This window comes from Theobroma cacao, chromosome 9 (assembly GCF_053813885.1).
Source record: "Theobroma cacao isolate CCN51 chromosome 9, ASM5381388v1, whole genome shotgun sequence".
Lineage (NCBI taxonomy): Eukaryota > Viridiplantae > Streptophyta > Magnoliopsida > Malvales > Malvaceae > Theobroma > Theobroma cacao.
In genome coordinates, this window is record NC_142647.1 from 4,160,302 (window position 1) to 4,182,994 (window position 22,693).

The window sequence follows — 22,693 nt, forward strand, 5'->3', positions numbered from 1 at the left end:
GTTATTTCCTAAATCAAGTTCTACTAGTCATCTCTAACTAACTTCCAACTACTACTAAATGGCTATTATTTGCACTACTCTAGTCACACTAAAAATGAATAAACAATCTCAACAATAAAACACTCACAAATCTAATTATTAGATATTATCAACAACTAAAGAGATTAACCTTAACTCATACTCACCTTGATAGTCTTTGTAGTTGAATTCTCTTTCAAAATTCTTCAAGCTAATAAGGGAACTCACTCTCTCTCTGTCTCTCTACACATCCAGCTAGTAAGTGAATGTACTAAAAAAAGACTTTTGAAAGCTGTTGAGATGTAAAAGTGGAAGAGCATGAAAAAACCCTATGAAGGAGTGGGCAAAAGCATGAAATTTAAGGTTAGTTTGAGAGGGTGATGGAAGCTTTGAGAAAAGCTTTCATGAAAGATGAAAGAAACGTGAGATGGGAGGAAGAAGAAGAAGAAGCTGCTGGAAAAATGAGGAAGCTGTTGAAGGAATGAGATATTTATGCTTAAAGTTTATCCAAGTTTCATACAATTTACCAAAATGCCCTTAACAAGGTGACTTTGTCTTCCTCCTATTATTTGTGCAATCTTTTTACTTCTTTGACATTAAGACAAAGTCCTTAATAGTCTAGAAATACTCGGATTCACGAAAATATAAAAATTTTTACCCGAGATGTAAAATGACCGTTTTACCCCTATTATAAAAATTATCAGTATTTCTATTTTCTTCGTTTATTTATCATGATATACATCATTCATTTATTCCTTAGGCCTACTTAGGCCTTAATAATATTAGGAAATCTACTTTTAGGAGCTCACCAAGAAAATGATGAAATTACCCTTGGTCCGTGTTATCGTGTCTACTTTTAGTTACGGGTTTATAGAGGTCGAGGTTTCACAATATAAGAGTATTGGGTGTCACAATATGTCTTGTAAACATCTAGTTCCCCTTATTGCTAATCTTTAACTTCAATGTGCATAGATTCCCCATCAGAATCCACCAAAGGATTAGTTGCATCAACCACTTGATTAATATCCTTTCTATCACTTTGATCTGTTCCCTCAATTTTTATTTTTTTCTAATTCTAATATTGCCCTTCATCTACAACTACATCCCTTCTTATTGTCACTTTGTTTGATTCCATATTGTACACCCTATAACCTTTGGCTAATTCACTATAGCCAATAAGTACTGTAGTAATTGCCTTAGGATCAAACTTTGTTCGTTTTTCATGAAAAAATTTCACATAGCATATCGAACCAAAAATCTTCAAATAAGAAACAAAGGGTTTAAAGCCATACCACAATTCATAAGATGTCTTCTGTGATAGAACCCTTGTCACTATTCTGTTGAGAATATAATTTACAGTGTTAACTGCTTCAGCCTAGAATTTGTTTGGCATATTCTTCTGATATAATAGGCATCTTCCCATTTCAGCAAGTTTCCTATTCTTTCTTTTTGAAGTTCCATTTTGCTGAGGGCTGTATGTGACTGTTACTTGGTGCTGGATACCAAACTCAGTCAAAATTTTGAAAAATTCAAAAGCAATATATTCAATACCATTATCACTTCTCAAGGTCTTTATGCTCTGTTCTGAGTGATTCTCCACTAATGCTTTGAATTTTAAAAAACTCACTAAGGCATCTGATTTCTTTTTGAGAAACTATACCCAACAATATCTTGTATAATCATCGATGACCAGAATATAGTACTTATTACCATTTAATGAAGGAGTTTTCATGGGGCCACTTAAATCTGTATGCCCCAGTTTTAACTTTTGACTAGCTTTCCAAGTCCTTTCCTTTGGAAAAGATTTCTTTTCATTTTGCCAAACTGACGTATATTTATCAAGCATTTTAACAGTTGGTAAGCCATCAACTAGATCATCTACAGCCATCTTAGTCAACAAACCATAGTTCACATGCCCTAATCTTTTGTGCCAAAGTTCAAAAGGATCTAATTCACTGTAAAAAACTACTTGACTAGCATCCATCAGATTTAATGGGTAGCAATTATTCCTTATTTCTACAGTAATTATTTCTGCCCCTTTCAGATCATATATGGTACAATATTGATCTTTGAACAACAGTGCATAATGACTCATGGTTAGCTTTCCCACACTAAGTAGATTTTGATAAGCTTCAAAGACATAATAGACACTCGTAATATATTTCACTCCTGTGGGAGTCTCAACTAACACTGTTCCAATGCCAAGAACCTCCAAATAAACTCCATTACCAATCTTTACCTAAGTGTTAAAACTCTTGTCTAATTCTGAAAACAGTTTCTTGTTGCCAGTGAGATAGTTAGAACATCCACTATCTATAAGCCAAATATTTTTGGATAATGGGTCAGCATCTGTCCTGGCCATGAACAATAGCTCTTCATTCCCATCTTCATTTTCAACTACTGTTGCTTTCTCTTCAACAACAGCCTTCTTTGCTTTACATACCTTTTCCACATGCTTCATTTGATTATAAGACCTACATCTGACATTAGGTCTATACTAACAGTAATTACTTGTATAATTTTTCTTTTTACAATATGGACAAGGTGGATATCCTTTGCCCTGTTTGCTATTCATATCCTTGGTTCTAGCCACTAAAGCATTCTCAACTGAATCATCAATCCTAATAGCTCTTCTTTGTTCTTGAGTTAATAGTGCATTTGTCAGTTGTGTTACTGAAATCCGAGACAAGTCTTTAGAATCCTCTAAAGAATATATTTTTGCTTTAAATTTTTTAAGAAGACTAATCAAGATTTTGTTTACTACCCTTCTTTCACTAAATCCTCTCTAAGCAATCTCAACTGATTCACCACTTTCAGGACCTTGTCTATATAGTCCTTAATACCCTCATCTTCTCTCAATCTTAAAACCTCAAATTCTCTCAACAAGTTTAGTATCTGAATTTGTCTTGTTCTATCACTACCTTCAAACTCTTCTTTACCCTTATCCTAAACATCTTTAGGGTTATCACATGTCATAATTCGAGTAAAGATAAAATCAAAGACTACTGAATGTAAACAAGAAAGAGCTTTATACCTCTTAGCCATTTCCTCATTGTGTTGCTTTATTGAGCAGAAGTCGAATTTGCGTGCTTCTGGATTGAAGTTTCTCCTCCAACTTCAATCACTTCCCAAAGATCAAATACTCTGAGAAACGCCTTCATTTTGATAGACCAAATTGGGTAATTTTCTTTTGAGAAAATCGAAAAAGCTGAAGCATTGTAGCTAGATGAAGCCATAACTCGATCAACACTAATTTGAATACCAAATTTCTTAAAGCAACTGAAAATTAAATGGTTTTGGTCCCTTAAGAACTTGAACGCTCTGATACCACATTGTGAAAACTCAAAAACATTTCTTGAATTGTAAAACAAAGAAAGAAACGAGAAAGAAATGAACAAAGAAAAAAATAAACTGTGAATTGGTTATCTCAATCATTCACAAATTTTCAATACAATCTTGGTATTTATACAGCAAAGCCCACGCAACTAACAATTCCCAAAGAATCTGGGTTGTTAAGAAACTAACAACAGATTAACAGAAAACTGAAGTTGAAGACTGTAGAAACTAACAACTAAATGAAAAAGAAACATCAAAACGACATTTGCCTACACGTTTCAACTAAACTTGAATAAACGACTCCTTGACTTGTCGTTTAACCAAACCACAAGTTTACACAAGCAAAACAATTCGTTTCATTAACAACTACCACAACTAACATTTAAACATTAACGCATCAATCGAGCTTTCCTTCAAAACTCTTCAACCCAGGCTTCAATCATCTTTCAACAGTATTAAGTACATCCCCATATCAACTTATGAGGCAGCCGATGAACTGGCTAGATAGGGGGTCTTTCGGCCTCAGGTCCTATTATGGATCAAACCTGAGGTAACTGTTGTCATACTGAATCTGCCACTATTGAACCCGACCATCATGAATAGTGATTGAGTGAATATTTTATATTCTTTGCTTTTGTACTACTGAAGGTGTCACGATCTGTCTGATGCTGGCTCTTATTGCTTTTTTCTTCTTTTTTTTTTGCTTTAATGTAAAGGGCAATACGTATCATGTTCTTATGGGATGTTGTATCGCCATTACTAGCCCTCTACTTGTTCTCAGATATTGTACAGGGGAAGGGGTGATAGTTTGCGTTTGGGAAAGTGCGGACTTGCCAGTCGCTCCTGTTTTGTATAGGCAATAGTTTTGTTTGACTTTTTCGAAAGTGTACAGATTACCAATGAAATGAAAAGAACTCCTTATTGCTTTTCAAAAAAGACCTTAAATCGATTCAAAAAAATCCTAAAACCAATTCTCCAAATCCTAGAACCATTAAACCTTAAAATTCGTTTAAGAAATTCTAAAATTGGTTCAAAAAATCCTAAATCCAGTTCAATATTAACAAATGAATTTAACATAGAGGACTATGATAAAACCTATCTTAGCTGGTGTTGGAGCAACATTAATCCTTTGCTAGTCTGCAATCAGCGAAAAAGTACAGTTTCTAGGATTCTCATTAGACCTCACAAGGTCAAGAGTATGGAGTTTTTGTCTCTTCCATGGACAATGGTAAATTGCAACAGGACTGTACAGAACGTGATGTTCACAGGCCTTTCTTTGATGTCGTTTTATTCGAGATGGTAATCTAGAGCTCAGTGATGATATGGTAAAACTTATAGTCATAGTTCGTAGCCTTAAGGAAGGCTTCCCATGTTTGGGAAGAGTTAGATCAATAGGTTCACTATAAATTTGCTGTTAATTTATTGAATTTGTATCGTACTGGGAAGCTTGGGCAGTATACTCTAAACCCATTTCTTGAAACACTTGGTGATCTTTTACGAGCTATAGATCAAAAGAATTGATTCGTTTTATTTAAAAAAAAAACATATGATAAATCACGTAAAGACAAATCATATGATGAAACGTGTTGTAAATAAATCATGTGACAGAACATATCGTAAATTTTCATATAATGTGATTAAACATGTGATAGTTGATGTGTCAAATAAGCTGTCACATTAATAAAACAAAAAAAAATCTAATCAAAAGAAATTTATTAAAACAAACTAATAAGTTACAAAACTCAAACAATCCAACAACTATTTGCAATAACAGTCTTCAACTTAAACGATATTTGAAGACTTTGAAATCCAAACCCTCTTCTTCTTCTTCCTCTTTATTTTTTCTTTGTACAACAAAGCATTTATTATAAAAGGAGCCACGCAGAAAGGGAGCAAACTCCACCCAAAACACAAGAAGTACATAGAAATAGCTCAATCTCATCTTCTCCGTTTTCATTACTAAGCGCTGAGGCTTTTCTATACTCTTCGTGGATCTTTGGGGTCCGCACTGTTTCTGCTTCCTTCCTCTTCAAAACAACTACCAAACAAGGTAAAATAAAACATTTTCATTTTTTCACTCTACTAGTGCAGTCTACCCCCCCTAAATTTTTGTCATTAAAGTTAATTATTCCGTTTCATATATTTTTGTCGTAAACTATACAAAAACTTAATTTACACATGAGTTTTTGCTCAATCAAGATATTAATTTACTGAGTGAAAGCCCACTACAAACCTCAGTCGTATGGCAGTAACCAGCAGGTATGGACAGTAGTACAGTGGCGCCACATTACATAGCTCGAGGCTATATATATAAATACACTGATTCTAATCTAAAATTTAGATTGCAGCTTGCCCTAAATGAAAACGTAGGGCCAATATTTTTTTTTTTTTTTTTGAAGAGCACGTAGGGCCAATATTAGCAACAGTTAATTCTTAAAACAACTGAAATGAAATATTATTAACTTGTTTAACATAAATTAATTTTCTAAATTGAGATAAGATGCTAGACTTAGGAGATCCAAGGTTTCACTTGTTTGGAAAAGGTCCGTACTAGCCCGCCAGTTATCAGGCCTTGCTAATTCATCCACTGAACTGTAAAGCTCAACATCATCAATGTTTAAGTTGAAGCCATTGCGGCATTCCCAATTGTCCACCACATTCTCACCATTTTCGTCAACCTGTTGAGTTTGATGCAAGTCCGAGATTGGAGCATCCGATACAAGAAGTTCATTGATGTCAAAGTCAATCAAAAAATCCATCGAATTATCCTCGTTGATGGCTGAAGAAGAAGGGCTCTCACTGGCAGTGGTACTTTCAGATTTGGGGACTGAATTGTTTTCAGCTGTCTGACAATCTGATAAATGTGGGACGTTGACATTCACAGCCTTAGTGCACTTTACTGCTTTAGTTCGAATCACCTTGTGTTCAGCTGTCGTGATCTCCATTTGGGAGGATTTGATGCATCCCAGTTTTCTGAGCTTGTTAAGCTGCATGTTAGAAGTTTGGGTACCCTTGGGAGTAACATTCTTGTTGCCTTGCACTCTCTTACTCAAATTGGTGTTCCAGTAGTTTTTTATTTCATTGTCTGTTCGTCCCGGCAATCTTCCGGCGATGAGAGACCACCTGAAAGCACCCCAAAATCAATGAGATGATCTCGGTTGAGTCTTACACTGCAGACAATCACGTTCACCACAGGTAACATTAAATGTGAAAAATGAATGGGCAATCTCTGACAATTAGGCCCATCCAAATGAAGGCCGAAGTCACCATCAAGGGGTCTAATTTGGTGGGTCAGGTTCCCTTCCTTTTATTTTCAACTATAGTAAGTCTAGTTTACAAGTAGAAATTTGCGAGTCCCATCAAAACAGACAAATAATTGAGAAACTTGACTAATGATAAGAATCTTAACGGGCAAAACCAAAATCTTAAGCCACTGTTTCGCCGACATTTAGTACAAAATAGCTCAAGACCATCATTTTCCTGCTATTATTTTACTTTTGCTTAAAAGAATTCACCGTACACCGGTACCAATTACTATTGTTAATATTGTATGTTGATTAACTTTCAATTTATATATATATATATATATATATATATATATTATATGTTGATTAATTTACTATTATTAAAGCTAGAAAACTATTTACTGTAAAAAAAAAAAAAAAGACTATTTAAGTTACCTGTTACCAAGGAGCTTATGTAGCCTGACGATGAGCTCTTCTTCTTCGGAAGAGATGTTTCCTCTCTTAATATCTGGCCTGAGATAATTCAGCCATCGGAGTCGGCAACTCTTCCCACATCGCTTCAACCCTATATATGCCGTATAAAAACACAAGCCCATTACAAAGATTATACAAATGTATTTCCAGCTGAAAGGAAAGCAAATAAATTAAAACACCAGAAAAGTAAAGTTTTAAGTAAAGGATATACCAGCTCTTTGAGGAAGGTCTCTCCATTTCCCTTCACCATGGATCTTAATGTAGTTGGTCAGGATTTTATCTTCTCTCGCAGACCATGCCCCTCGGTTGAGTCCTACTTTAGCACAGCAAGGCTTCCTTCCCATTTACTATATATGAGGCCTTGCTTGCTAGCTAGCTAGCTCTCACTCTCTTTTTAACCAACTCTGCTGTAGGAGTCCTTACAGCTTATTATCGCTCGTCTTTTTCTGCTTTGCTTCAACCCCCTTGCTTTATATAAAAACGCAAATACTTGCCTATATATATGGGAAGCTGCTCAACAACTTTTGCACAATCCCATATTGAATATGGCTGACCTTTGCATCTACAGGCACTTGCCCCTAAATAGTATAAAATTGTAGGACATGCCAAGGATTAAAGCAAGGAATCGGAACGCATTTCTTTGTCCAAAAACGACAACTTGTATATTTCATGTCTCTTTAATTACTTGGTAATATTTTTTTTGCCATAAAAATGTTAATCTTCGACTAACCGTTTTAAATATGGTTTGAAACTTTGAATTCTGAGTCTACATCATGTGAGGACCAATACCGTACTAGAATGAGATTAAAATTGCATTCGGTCACCTTTCCCTTGCTGTAAGCCATCTCTCCATTACGCAACTTGTATTTCATCAAATAGAATTGTAATTTTCACCATGTACAAAGTACGTGTATATGGTAACTATAGAAAAATATAAACTTAAGGTCATGTCAATTATTGTACATTGCCCTTAATCAACTGTCATGTCAAAATCTATGCTGCTGTAGCATAGATAGGTGTAAGTATCCGTACATACGACGAAGAGACAAATTCAGCATAAGCATGTGAGACGAAAAAATTAAGTTGAGTTTTGAGCTAAAAGAAAGAAAAGAAAAAAGGGTTTTACTTTACAAAATCAAAATGTACTCTATTTTTTTTTTAACTTTACAAAAGGGAGTATGATTTACATTCAAAATTTCTATTGAAACTCCATCCTTACCTTTACATATTAATTGTCAATAATAATTGATATAAGAGTTCTCTCTTTGAAGCCACACTATATGGACAGTACTCTTCTCCTAAGTAAAGAAGCATCGGCGCTGTACATTTACACCTTGCAATGTTTACATGGCTTTAGGTCATTGTCAATTATTGTCGTTAATGAATTGAAGCTAATTATTGTGCTGACTAACTTGCAAAAGTGAATGTAACAAAATGAATTATTTGTGTACGGTGTTGACTGGGAAAATTACTCTTTCTATTGGAGCTGGTGTGTGTGTTTTTTTTTTGGGATGCCTAAAAGGGGAAAATTAGGATGACAGCATGTGATCTCTTGTTTTGTTTTTGTCACGTTTCTCTTAGCAGGACTACAACCTGGCTGAAATTCAGAGACTGTACACTATATTTAATCACAAAAACAAAATTATAATTCAGTTCAGGAGATCGGAGAGTATGCCCGCTAAAGCCTAGTTAGCTTATGAGCACTACAGTGCTTGTTAGCTGATCTAATGATCAGCTGCATCGTGGATGTAATGACTTTGGCCCCTAGTTACCTTTGGTTTTTCTGTCATCATCATCGTTTTAATCTTGCGATTATTACAAACCTTACTTGAATAAGATCTGTTCTATGGGCTCCTACCTCCGTGTCCCTTAGCACGAGGAGACAGGATATCAAGTCTGGCGGATGAATTATGTCCTTGTGATCAGAGCGTGATTAACAGCTTCTCTGGTCCTGGTGACCAGTTGAAGCAGTAGAGGATCGTTGTTGCCTGGTGTTAATCCACCTGGAATGGTCACAGGGTTGTCTGACAGACTTCCAAAATCTTTCGAAAAAGAAAAATCTTGCAACTATCAAAATGTTCAGTATTTGCCAAATGAAGGTGTTTTGTTTAGTATTCGTCTGCCTTCGTCGTTCTTTTCGAGCCCATTCCACTTTCATTTTACCTATCATTAACGTGTTGATTACAAACCCACCAACGGCCTCCCTTTTTTTGTTCTGATCATTTCAAGAATGATTTTTTTTATATATATATAAGGGAAAAGATAAAAAATATTACATTATCCTAGGCCATGATATGCCTAGACTGTCTACAAATAAATAGGAAACAATATCATGTGGTGGATATTCAAAATATGTAAACCCAATTTTAAATTTTTTGTATGTGTTGCCAAACCAATCAGCACACTGATTGACTTCACGATGTACGTGAAAAATTGTAACATCCCAACTTTATTGAACAAGCTCTTTAATCTCTCTCAATAACTAAGCATTCAGATCTAACATAGAAAATTGAGAATAAATTTTTTGTAGAGCTAACATAGAATCAGTTTCCACGCAAATTTTCTTGAGACTTCTATTCCAACATAATGTCAAACCTTGATCAATGCCCCATAGCTCAGCTGTTAAAGAAAAAGTGATACCAATTTTTTGACAAAATCCTGCTATCCAATTCCCATACTCATGTCGGATCACACCCCCAGAAGCAGCCACTTGGCACTACCATCAGCATTAAGTTTTACATACCCATTCTTAGGTTTCTCCCATGCAATTAAAACTTCCTGTTTCAGTCTCTGGTTCTCTTTACCCAGTGTGTCCCGTGCTTCCTTTGCTTTTGTCCAAACTTGTTTTGTCGCATTGGCAGGCCAAATAAAAGATTTATCAAATAAATTCATGTTTCTCCAAAACCACAAAAGCCAAATTGTATGTATAAAAATAATGGCCCAAGGAATACCTTCCACAGGATCTTTACTTGCTAGATTCTTTAATACCCACGGTTTTAGTTCTTCACTAAAAAAATCACTACTATGTATATTTGGACGTAGCTGTAGCCAAAGAAGTTTTGACTTACCACAATCTCGCAATGCGTGCACCAAGGTCTCAACTGGAGCTTCACAACGAAAGCAGAAAGCTGTCGATCTCAAATGCCGCTTCAAGAGCCACTCTGATGTGGGTAGAGCCTCATGCAATATGCGCCAAATAAGCAGCCGAACCTTGCTAGAGCTAGTTAGCTGCCACACCGATTTCTAGTAGCTTGCCTTTGGGAAAGAATCCATCACTTGTATTTCATAAGCTGATTTAACAGTAAACTCACCATCGCTTGTCAATTTCCAAAATCCCGTGTCCATGATTGTATTACCTGGGTCTAATAAAGTCGCCATGATACTCAAGATGACGTGATGTGAAGAACATCACCTGTAATATATCCTTAATAAATAAATAATCGCTCGATTTAGTAATAGATATTTTGTAATCGAGTCCCATGCATTATATGATCCAATTAAGTAAAATTAGAATATTTTACAATCAGATTTGGATAATAAAACTATTACTAGTCATGGGTTCAGATAATGGATTATAAATAATAATTTTTAATATTAAATTTTAATTATATATTATTGTTTAAATTATATATGTTTTTTATATATAAATTTTTTATAATTAATATAATACTTACACAAATTCATTAATTGTTTTAAAGGTGATTTCAAACTTTAATATATTTTTTATGTACTAACTTTAATTAATTAATGTAATTTTTATGAATGATATACATAAAAATTAATTTTAAATTTATTTACATTGAATATTTAACGGATTTGAATATTTAATAAGTAATGTCTAAATTATTCAAATATTAGTTCAAATAACAACTTCAAATTTTAATCAAGTATTTATATGTATTATATAATAGGATTCAAATACGATATTTTAAAAGTAACAGATGCTGTAACTGTTAACCTCTCTATGGAGCATACATTCAAAAATATTAAATTTAATTGAAAATATGATCCCTATCAAAGTAACAAACAAAATTAAAGACTTGATCATCACCAGTGGGATCTATGTCATTAAATTCTCATGCCTCTTTTGGCCCACCATTTGTTTTTCGAAGGTGCTAGACAGTGGAGGTTTGAGCTCCTTGACTCTTTTAACTCTAATTATTAACTGTATCACATAATTTTTAACTATTGGGAGTTTTTTCTAATTATTTTTCCTATAATTATATATCTATATATATGTCACATAAGTTTTTAATTATTTTTTGTTTAGAAATATTTTATAATTAATTTGTACTGATTATAATTCATTAATTGTTCTAAGATGATTTTAAAATTTAATTTATTTTTTATGAATTAATTTTAATTAATTAATTTAATCTTTATCAATGATATACATAAAAATAGATTTAAAATTTATTTTAATCGAATATTTAACAAATTTGGATATTTAGAGATTAGTGTCTAATTAGATATACGGATACAGTTTAAATAACAAGTTGAAAATTTCAGTAAGTACGGGACAAACTATCAAATAGGATCATGTACCAAAGAAAAAAAACAAAGAACACATGCTAAATTGCTTGATCATCACATGTGGGGGTTTATGTCATTAAGTTTTCTCATGCATTTTTTGGCCCACCATTGTCCCTAGGAGATGCTAACTGGTGGAGGTTTGAGCTCCTTGATTCTTTTCAACTCTAATTTGTTTACTGGACCACATTATTTCGGAATCCAGGGAATTTTTTTCATTTTGTCCCTTTTGTTGTGTGTGTTAGAGTTTTAGAATCCTCTTATTTTAATAAATTAAGAACACTCAAGAGGAAAAGTTTTTTTTTTATGATTAAGGGAGGAGAATTCGAAACTTATTTTTTAAACAAGTGATTATACATCAATTAATAAATTAAATGCTCAGGTGCACTCAAGAGAGAAGGTTCATATTCCGCTTCCTAGTGTATTATAAATTCTCATTTTTAATAAAACATTAACAAGGTGTTGGCCCGATAGGTTTTTCAATATATATATATATATATGTAAAGAGTTTCCAGACTCCAACACCAATATTCATGGAAAATCGTAGTAACCAAAGTCTCGATTAGGGGGGTCCATCCAGAGGTTTAGAGCTTGCCTAGGACAATGATGTGCTCATGGAGTGCTTCTGCCTCTTGTGTACGTGGAAATCCAACAAAAAGCAAGCCGCAAGCGCAAAATTTGCGTTTGATTTCCTGGTCCCCCTTGACTTATTAATCGATACTAATATTTAACAATAATTACTGGCATACTCTGTTTCTCGACGTTACTAGCCGCACGAGATACACGTTGCAAATTCCAAAATGAGAGGCCATTTAGCAACCAAGAACAATATTGGGTATTAATAAGATTAAGAATATGATAATTGGCTTTCGGAAATGGCCCTCAAGAGAAGTAACAGTTTGAGTGAAACAAATGAAACAAGTGAAAACTGTAAAAAGCATGGATCCAACAGCCGTGTTTTCGCATAACTACCGTTCAAAAAGCCCCGCGTGACTTCACCTACCTCTTCCATTTGATTGCATTGTATCATTTACCTAACCTCACTGACGTGAAAGCCATCAAAGGGTCCCATCCCATCCCTCCCTGATTGCAAAAGGTGACCCCTGGTTCCACTCCATGGATGCTGTTATTCCAACAAATTTGCTTCTCCTACAATGGATTTGTTTCTCTTTTCTCGGCTTCTCGCCTTACGTCTTCATATCACTTGTATCCTTGAAGATACAATTAATAATTCCTAACACCGGATCAGTTACGTGGACGTTTCACAGTATGTGGTTGATATATGGTTGAAAAATCCCTATCACTAGGCTTCTCTTTCTTTAAAGCACGCTGCTCTGTTTCGTTTTTGTGCTACGTAATATTATTTTAACACCATGTGACTCACTTGTTTGCGGGCTTTTGAGCCTCAGAGAGAGAAAACGATCACTTTGAGACCGCTGAACTTGGACCTCATCTTATAACAACGTGATGAGCGTGATTTTTTCTTTCCGAAAATGTCATAATTATTCCAAGACATGGCATCTGTGCAAAAAGTTACAGCAGAATGGGAACATGATGTGAAATCTGAGCAGTAACGACAACCTCAACAAAAGGAAAGAATCTACAGCCAAAGAGGTAATGAATTACACATTTTTGAGAATAACAGCTAGGTAAGTGTACAAGGCATTCAGATTCAGGGGGAGAACACAGTTCATGGCTTCATGCTTGCGGGTATATTATAGACAGCTTAGCACCGAGGATTTGCCAATTGTACCATGGGTACGTAAAATAAGAGCTGGCGTGATTACTGATTTATTAGGAAGGCAACTAAACATGTTTTTTTATTTGTTTTGGTTTTGAAAAGCTGGTATTCATTCATTATAAAAAAGGAAAACAAACATGAATGGAAGGAACCAGAACCTCCCTCCACCTAAACACAGACTGCAGACATACAAAAATGAATCTGCTGATTCAAAATATCACCCCTGACTTCCCCAAACCAAAAACATTTACAAACCCCACAACCAAGGAGGTTAGCAGAACCTCCTAACTGCAATCAGAGATAATGGAGACAAAAATAACCCCCAAAAATGAACATGTTTAAGCAACTACCTCCTGTACACTAGATGACATTCTTTGAAGACTAGTTCTACGTCAAGCATATGCATCCACTGTCTTAATTGGGTCCATTTATATGATGAGTGTGTGGTTATCATTCTCTTGAGTGCGAGCAAAATATTATGTTGTTGTTGTTTAAGGGGGAAGAAAGAAATTGACTGGTTTTGTTGAATTGTTGATAACAATATCAGACATCCCTCAATCAGTTGCAATCACAAGGGATTTTAACACAGCTCCAAGATTTTTTAACAAAGTGAGAATTAATTTTTAATCCAAGCAAAAAACCAAAAGAACCCGAATGGACACACTACTTGAGAAAGTGCAGATGCTACAGGACAAGGACAACTGAAATTCAACTAAATAAAGGGCAGGTACCTCCAGATGGTCCAACTGTATATCATTTTGAAAACCCTCGATCAATCCTATTCAATGATGACTGGCAAAAGAAAAAGGAAAGTTCACGTACAAGCGATACAACCAAAAATAATCATCAGTTGCAACGTCCACAAGGAATTTTTACACAATTCGAATAATTTTTTTCAAGAAAGTGAGATATTTTTCTTTGCCAAGCAAAAAACCAAAAGAATCCGACTTGTGAACTTTCTTTGCCAAGATGAACACGTTGCATGAGAACGATAAATTATAGTTCTGTACAGAGAATGTCGAGGTTTTGAGTTTGCTATGCTGTTCTGCTGTACAATGACCTCAGATCCTAATTTTTGTACCTTGCTAGGGAGAGCTACTCCCTTTCCAATGAAATTCACTTTTCCAAAAGAACATGAGAAATATGCAGATGCTACAGGGCAATGACTACTGAATTTAGCTAAATAAATGGCAAGCACCTCTTGATGGTCCATCTATTATCATTTTCGAAAATTAATTCACCATCCATCAGTCACTGCTTTTAAAAAAAAAATCATCAATCAATCGTTAAAGCACAATTAATAGCTGAAAAGGTCCCATTTAAAGTGAACATTGGTATTAATTTATTCGATAAGTCTCTGCAATAGTGATTATCACATAGCACATGTTAGTAAGGAACATTGACCTCTACTTTATGTCGACAAAACTAGTGAAAAGTTTGGGGGAAAATATTTAAAAACAAAGTAAACTTGCATTTCACATCCAGAAAAGATTGTTGCACATGAGTGAAAAAGGTAGAATGTCACTTATTATTTCATGAAGTTGCCTTTACTATTAACTTTGAGGCTTAGCATGCATCCTTGACAAAAAGTTTCTAAAACTCCAGGTAATTTGCTGGGTATGTATTATGAACAAATTAAAGGGTCTTTCCTCCTATTAGAATTGTACTAATAACAAAATAAAAGGATACTCCGAGAGTTTTGAACTCAAGAAATCTTAGACCCTCCAATGGCAAGTACGTATACAGGTAGAGATCAATAGCTAGCATTGACTAATTCAAAAGTAAACAATGGGTAGAATACTTGATTTGATTACTTGTCTTTAGAATACTAATATTCTACATTAATAGTGAGTGGAAAATGATTAAGCTTGCCTCATTTATTTAATTGAGTCAATATCTTGGTCCCTGTATAGCCCAACCAAAATGTAATCTTCCCATTGAAGGATGTTATAAACTGATTAAGCAAAACAATTAATTAATTATTTAATTAATTAGTTGTCACTTAATTAGGTCGTAATCAAAATTTTTATTCATTTCTTGCTTAAAACATGCAAACCCTCCATGTTTCCAGGGTGGTAACGTACATGCTAATTAAGGTTGAAAAAAAAAAACAAAGAAAGAAAAACATAGAAACATGGGAAGAGATTAAGAGTCCTAATTAAGCAAAAGTGTGATGTTGAAAGAAAGCTGCAGAAAAGGAACGTTGATCAAGCTGTTAATAAACTCACAAATTGGCTAATTTAATTAGCTTTCTGCATGTGGTTAGAAAGAGAGTCGGTGAGCTACATAAAGGGAATCCTGGACCAGTTCTGTTCCCCAGGTATGTGAAGGATTGTATATGAAAGCCTTTGATTAAAAACCACAACATTGCAAAACAAAAGCTTGAGATTTTTGCAGGCTGCATCACTAGCCTTGCGTGGTTATCTTCCATTTTAAGGTAACCTCATCTACAAAAAGTGCAATTTGGCACGTCGGTCATTTATTTTTGACAGATCTTGACTAGGATCAATTAAGTTACATAGCAAAATACATCAATTAATCTATTACAATTATTGAATTGGTTTGAAATTAAATACTTCTTTTTAAAAAAAAAAATGCCAGTCCTTGAATCTTGAAAACTATCATCAAGGAAGATACTCTTTGATATCTCAAAAACTTCGGCTTAAAAGTATAATTGTTCAGCGAAGGTTAAAGAATGGGTTTTGTTTATGAAACATAATCATATATTTTCATGGAATTAAAATGGCATTAGTATAAAAATAAGTAATTAATAACATGGTACATTTTCGTCTAACTTTCTCTCTTTTCCTTTAAATTTTTATTCTGCAATTATGTTTGGATCCGATAATCAAACTCTACTGAATTAGTCAACAGGTTCATCGCCCCATGCTCCACGTGGTTACTACTTCCTACCAAGAAAGTCGTCGCATCAATGATGAGCCAGAAGCTCTAAATCAAAGTACCGTATGATCGACGTTCTCTCAATTTGTCAATAATTGTTGGCTCTTGGTCTTAATTTGTTGCTTCCCATTTAGTCAACTTTTTGTCCTTGTCTTGTTTTATTTTATTTTTTCCCTCTAATCTTTAACTTATCCTTCTTTCTAGTTAACGTTACTTGGTTAATCTAATTAAAGTAAATACTAATTATATTGAAATTTATTGTTTTATATACCTATAATGGTAAAGTTTTTAAATTCCAAACATAAGATTAGATGAAAATTATTTATTCATTTAATATATTCTAATAAAGCTCCTAAATTTTTCAAAAAAAATTTAAAAAAGTTTTTATTTTTTTTATTACATCTAATCAAACTCTTGTATTTTTATTTTGAATCAAATAAGTATTTATCATTCATAATTGACTAATTGTCATTTGTTAAAAATATTACTTATCATTTTATATTCACATGACATTAACATGTCGTTAAATTGATATAACTTTAACGTAAGGGGTAAAAAATGTCACATAGTCATATTATTATATTAAATTAGTATATCACGTTATTGTCGGTTATAATATGTCAATATGTCACATTATCATCAATTATGATATTTTAACATGTCACTTTTACATCATGCGATATAGAATGACAAATAATATTGTGATCAAATCAATCATTACTCATAAGGACTTATTTACTTTAAAATAAAAATATAAAAATTTATTTAAATTTTTATGAATAATTGAAGAATTTTTTTAGATATGATATGTTTTTTAAAAGGATGATAAAACAATATTAATTCTTTCCAAACTTAGTGGATTGATTTGCCAAGACGAAAAACATATGGTATGCTTTTAGAGAAGAGGGAGCAAAGAGAATCTTCCCTTGCATCCACAACCAATAACGACTTGGTTCAGGAATATGACAAGTTATTGGAATGCCGGAAGCGTGGTACCCAGAATTACACCAACACATAAGACAAAAGCACTGTGCCACATCTTCACTTCTCTGCAGGTTTTCTCACATAAATAGTCCAAGAATTCAATAATACCGTGAATGACAAAACTAAGGACAAAACAAGTTATTAAAACCTTAAGAAAAGGACCACAGCGGTAGCGTAGTTTGCTGTTTTACGTCAAGTTTTTGGTTCTAAGTAAAAAGAAATGACTTTAATTAAGTCTTTTAATTACGCAGACATAATTAATTTTGGTAAACTTTATATACAGGATAAATAATTATACAACAATTAATAGAGACTTGGAAACCGCGATGCCTGGCGCCAGCTCTTGTGGACGAATCAAGCTCAGGCATTAACATGTTCTTTGTACTGTTTTTCATATCAAATATTTCACCAAAAAAATCTCTTTAATAAATAGGATGTCAACGATTTGCTCCTATTTCAAGGCCCGAGGCAAAATCAAGTAAGCAGTGACCACGAGTGACCACCCAAAAGTTGGATCAGATTTGAGTGTGAGATGTCGCTTTAACAAAAGAATCAACAACGACATTATTATTAGCTTCGTTTAACTGTTGATTCATTAAACAATGTACTATTTATCTCATTATCTAGAACTTTAATTTTATTATACATTCAAGGTCTAGGCACTTAAAAATTTTCCTACCAACCCAAGATGAATGAAGCAAAAACTTGAAGTGCAGTCTTAATAGCCATTAATTTTGGCAAAATTAAAATCTTGTTGTAATTCAAGATGACCAAAAATAATAATCCAACAACAAAATCTCTTTAACAATCCTTTCGTACGAGTTCTTAATGAAAGCATGCAGAGGGGGCCAATCCTTACTCTGTTACCGTCCAAGTTTATCTTTTCAGTACTATTTTTTAGAAAGAGGAACAAACTGACGAGTATCATGTGCAGAAAACAATTAATGTCATTGATTCAGTTTTGAAGTGGAAGACTCTGAATCCCGCTTTTGCCAAATATTTACAAGAGTTTTGGGAAAACAGAAACTGATGTTGCTTTCAATTTGTGGTCCGACCTTGAAATTTCAAAGAAATAAAAATGTAACTGTCGTTGGTTATTAAACACAACCATTAGTGGGGGGGGGCAGCCAAGATCTTTGGTACTAAAGTGACTTATCCTTTGGTCACTGCCACCCGATTAAAGTACGCTGGCACCAAAGTAACTTACACACAAAAGAAGACAATTAGAATTTAAAAAAGAGCAAATAGAGCAGGCCAATCGCAGTAAGAAACCTGCATCCGACAGGGTGGTTGGGCTCCTAAAGTGTGGGAAAATTTTTCATTGTTGATCAAATCTTAGTTAGCCCACGTCCAAACTACAGACCACAGCTTTGCAACTGAACCAACAACATGAAACTTGGCCCAAGTCAAATAATATATCGTACCCGTTTGACTTGATTTATTTTTAATTTATTTACTGTTTAAAAGTAGAAACTGAATCAAATAAAATTTTATAAAAAATTCTTAAAAAAATAATTTTTTTAAGAATAAAATCTATTAAAAAAAAGCTCCAATTAGAAACCTTTTTCTTAAAAAAAAAAAGAAACACATCAACTTATTAAGAGAGTTATTTTTTTTCAAAAAGATCTTCTATAAAAAAAAACTCTCTCTCTCTCCCTATCAATCTCCCTCTCCTTTCTTCCTTTTTGCAAATCATCATTTTAGTTTTTTTGTTCTTACAAAAATTAAAAATAAAAATTCAAAATTCAAAACTGCATTGAGGTATTATTTCTCCTACTTTCTTTCATCTCTTTTTTTATGATTTATTATTAATTATAAACTTTATGTTATATAAAAATCTTTTTTATATTTTCAAAAATTTATTTTAAATAGATAAAAAATAAAATTAATTTTTTTTATTTTGAGTAAAGAAATTAGTGATTAATAAAAAATTATTTATTAAATACCTTTATGATAATTATAATTAAAATTAAAGTTTATATAAATTATTTTACCAAACAATTTATTTATAAAATAGAACTTATAAAAAGTAAATTTATCAAAAAAATTTAACTTAATTGTAAAAGCTATTATTTTTCATAAGAGCTTTATAATAGTTTTTAATTTAAAAAAAAATACTTAAATCATGCTCATAATCAAGGAAGCTGATGACTTATAAGTGTTTCCTTATCAGATTTCAGATTAATTGTTTCCACCAGATGCTTCTTGACGCTCAAGAATGATGCGAATAAAAAACAACAAACGATGTGGAATTTGCTGAAAACTTAATTAATCTACTTTCCATCACATTTTTACCCTAATTTTTCTCTTCAACTCTCCTCAACCCCTCTCAACTTATATCTCAATCTTTTTCTTTTAAGTAAAAAATCACGTACCAACCAATAAGTCAAATATTCAAACACCTATCACTCTTCAAAGTTAAAACAACAAATATACAACCAAGTTACAATTCTTCATATTCTTGGTCTTTCTAAAATCATTTCAGGTCAAGTTCAACTTACACCTGAACATTTAGCTCATTAATTGATACATTATCTCTCTACGAGTAAAGTTCAAATCTCTTTTTCTCAATTTAAAAAATTAAAAACCCAGACTTCATCGACCAGATCCAACCCGTTCAAATGCCATCTCCAGCCGAGTACATTCTGAGCACTGATAGACTGGATAGTGTGAGGCTTCACTCTAACTGACTTGCCATTGCCATGAGTTAGCTTCATTTTTAAAATGTTTATTTGCGGTATAGTGTCAGGCCAATGATGAAATGAATTCTAAATATTTTTGTAAAACAATTCAACAAAACTCAATCACATGGGGTCACTACAATTACTACAAAAACAAACCAATCCACATTTTCCTCACAACAGTGCCTTACCCAAAAATATTTTTGTAATTCATTTTAGTTTCAATCCTCAATCACACCGCTCTTTCGAAAAACGGGGCATTTGCATGCAATCATCTAAAAGCAACAATTAGAAACAAAAGATGCCTTCAAGATACATGTACTTAATGTTGCATCCAACCTAAATCCATCTCATAATTATTCAATGTTGAATGTTGTTCCAAAAGCTTCCATTAACAAGAAACAAGATTTTCCATGTAATATTTTCGTACTTAATAATCTTTCAAAGACTTGAAGATGATGATGATGGCACCACATAATCAATAACAATAACACCATCCAAATAATCCCTAACCTTCTGCTTCTGTAAGTTGACAAACTCTTCATTCCCCTCTGCTGCCTCCATTTCCTCTACTCCAGTAAAAACAGCAATCGAGGCAAGCGAAAAGCCCTTAGCCCTTGCAGGTGAGAAATTCTCCCCGCAGGTGATCTGTTGAATACCAGAGATTCCCTCCTTAATCCCTTTAATTACCCCTAAAATCTCACCTTGCGCGTCACTGGGAACATTTTCTTTTAGTTTCATGAAGGTTAATTTGATGGCAGAACTAGGCGGTGGGGACAGTGGAGCAGGATCATTATCGGCAACCCAATCAACAGCCATGATATCATCACAGATGGGGAGGACATTTTCCTTGACCACACGCATGTGATCAGGATGTGCAGAATATGCGCTCAAATCCTCTTTGGACTTGTACCGGCTATGGAGCATGTGGGTGAAATTGGAGATCGGAGATCTGGTGCGTAGGACTGGACCAGCAGTGATGTGGAGGACAGGATCGAGCGAGACCAAGCCGTTGAGGCCATTGACCATCGCATTGACCTTTGCCTGCTCGGTGTCATCTTTGACTTTGAAAAGAACCACATGCTCAATGATGGACATTGTGATCGAGGATTTTGGGGTTTTGGTGGATAAGGTGAGGGGTCTTTTAAGGTATTTGGGAGACGAATACGTGAGGGGAAATGGAGAGGAAAAGAGAGGGCGAGCTTTCAAACAAAGCATCAAAATCAACTAGTAGACTAATCTTAAAAGTAAAATTAACAAAACTTCAACGTGCCTGCAAATTTGAGATCATATTGGGATGAATTTCCACCTAAATATGGTAAAACCTTCCAATCAAGCAAAACAACTCCATAAATTCAAATGAACCCTTTTAAAATTTCAAGAATCCAAAAGCAGCATTAACATTAGTCTGTCAATTAAAAGATGAAAAGGATAAGTAAAGTACCCATTTGGGAGAACAACCTATATGATAACATAATCTCTAACAAAAATTAAAATAAAACATAAAAAACAGTCGAAAACGACCAAACCCATTCCTTGGAAAGGAGCCAAAATCTGAGATTAATAATCAAATCCCAATAGATGCAACCAAATGAATCCTTGCAAGTTCCCTTTTCCCATTTAGTCAAAGAGAAAAACTAGAAACAGATCTAACAGAAATTTGTAAGATTAGCTAAAGCATATCAACCAGAAAAAATCAAACAGATTATTATTAGAAGTAAGAGAGCTGAGCTAGTGGAATGACACTAACCTGAGAGATACGGCGGCTTGCCAAACCTTGTGGTGGAATTGGAAAGAAAGAGGAGCGGATTTGGACTATCGGGTCTTTGTTTTGTTGACAAAAAAGGTGAAGAGCACGTGCGTCCGTTTGGAAGTATCTGAGCCGGCACAAGACTCGGATGGGCCGTGTCTGACCCGAAGCAGTCTCGGGCTAGCTGGGCTGAACCTAACAGTAAATGTCAAGGATCATGCCACGTCTATTTAATCGGTCGTTTTTTATTTTTTTTAAGTTTTTTTTCAAAAGTTACTAAAAAAATAAAATTAAAATGTAAGATGAAATATTACAATTTAATCAAAATGGATAAGTAATTAAAATATAACACCAATTATATTATAATTAGTTTATATAGAAGTATAATTGTTTATTTTGACATTTTAAAAAATCACATGTTTTATGTATAATCTTTCAAAAACTTTATTAAGTTTTATATTCAATTTTTTTTGCCTTTTACTCCCAGAAGCAAAAGTTAAAAAATTAAATAGGTAAGCGCCAATCAAATGAAACTTTAATTTTTAAGTAATCATTACAGAAAATTATAAATTATTTTTAACCTTTCAATTCTCTTAATAATTTAATTTAGAAAATTGAATTAAAATTTTGAATTCTATTATAAGATGGATATAATAGTAAGTATAAGAGCAGCACTAATATTAATTAATTTCTAGCAACTAGGATTCATTTAAAAATCTTACTTTATCAAAACTATCGTTAACCTTAAATTGAAAACAAAACGTCATCCGAAACAAACTAAATTTGATCAACAAAAAACGAACAATAATTATAATACTCATAATTATAGACTTTATATTCTATTTAAAGTAAGTTCGTGAGTGACAAATAGTTTTTTTAAATAATATTTTTAAAAAATCTTTCATTCAAATAAGTTTTTTTTATTATTGTGTCAATCAAATTTATATATTTTATTTTAAATTAAATAAATATTTATGATTAACGGTTAACTAATTATTATTAATAAAAAATATCACTTGTCATATATATATAT

At 33.4% G+C, this 22,693-nt stretch overlaps 2 protein-coding genes and 1 non-coding gene across 6 annotated transcripts; 1 reads left to right on the forward strand and 2 right to left on the reverse strand.

Annotated features, from left to right (window-relative positions):
- Nucleotides 1-5,537: 5,537 nt before the first annotated feature.
- On the reverse strand, nucleotides 5,538-7,583 carry LOC18588308 (transcription factor MYB1-like). Its single transcript, XM_018126694.2, has 3 exons — nucleotides 7,285-7,583; nucleotides 7,035-7,164; nucleotides 5,538-6,477 (listed from the first exon to the last, which is right to left on the reverse strand). The coding sequence occupies exons 1-3, from the start codon at nucleotides 7,415-7,417 to the stop codon at nucleotides 5,832-5,834; spliced, it is 909 nt and encodes a 302-aa protein (XP_017982183.2). The 5' UTR covers nucleotides 7,418-7,583; the 3' UTR covers nucleotides 5,538-5,831.
- A 1,309-nt stretch (nucleotides 7,584-8,892) lies between these two features.
- Nucleotides 8,893-9,107, forward strand: LOC148760630 (small nucleolar RNA U3). Its single transcript, XR_016028730.1, has one exon. It is a non-coding gene; the product is annotated as a small nucleolar RNA U3 (small nucleolar RNA).
- Nucleotides 9,108-19,517: 10,410 nt separating this feature from the next.
- Nucleotides 19,518-21,746, reverse strand: LOC18588309 (Stress responsive alpha-beta barrel domain protein). Of its 4 annotated transcripts, none has more exons than XM_088810405.1 (3): nucleotides 21,661-21,746; nucleotides 20,424-21,183; nucleotides 19,518-19,915 (listed from the first exon to the last, which is right to left on the reverse strand). In XM_088810405.1, the coding sequence occupies exons 2-3, from the start codon at nucleotides 21,126-21,128 to the stop codon at nucleotides 19,907-19,909; spliced, it is 714 nt and encodes a 237-aa protein (XP_088666531.1). In that variant the 5' UTR covers nucleotides 21,129-21,183; nucleotides 21,661-21,746; the 3' UTR covers nucleotides 19,518-19,906. The 4 variants fall into 4 exon arrangements, with proteins under 4 accessions (XP_088666531.1, XP_088666530.1, XP_017983985.2 ...); XM_088810404.1 differs by having other exon boundaries at nucleotides 19,518-19,940; XM_018128496.2 differs by having other exon boundaries at nucleotides 19,518-19,940; nucleotides 20,424-21,235; nucleotides 21,661-21,722.
- Between the last annotated feature and the right edge of the window lie 947 nt (nucleotides 21,747-22,693).

What these genes read in the sequence shown, in the direction of transcription:
- LOC18588308 (XM_018126694.2), bottom strand. Translation starts at nt 7,417, where the DNA reads ATGGGAAGGAAGCCTTGCTGTGCTAAAGTAGGACTCAACCGAGGGGCA. An exon ending in AGACCTTCCTCAAAGAGCTG is followed by an intron (nt 7,165 to 7,284) that starts GTATATCCTTTA and finishes CGGCATATATAG; the next exon opens with GGTTGAAGCGATGTGGGAAG. An exon ending in CATAAGCTCCTTGGTAACAG is followed by an intron (nt 6,478 to 7,034) that starts GTAACTTAAATA and finishes GGGTGCTTTCAG; the next exon opens with GTGGTCTCTCATCGCCGGAA.
- LOC18588309 (XM_088810404.1), bottom strand. Translation starts at nt 21,128, where the DNA reads ATGCTTTGTTTGAAAGCTCGCCCTCTCTTTTCCTCTCCATTTCCCCTC. An exon ending in TCAACTTACAGAAGCAGAAG is followed by an intron (nt 19,941 to 20,423) that starts GTTAGGGATTAT and finishes TTAAAAATGAAG; the next exon opens with CTAACTCATGGCAATGGCAA.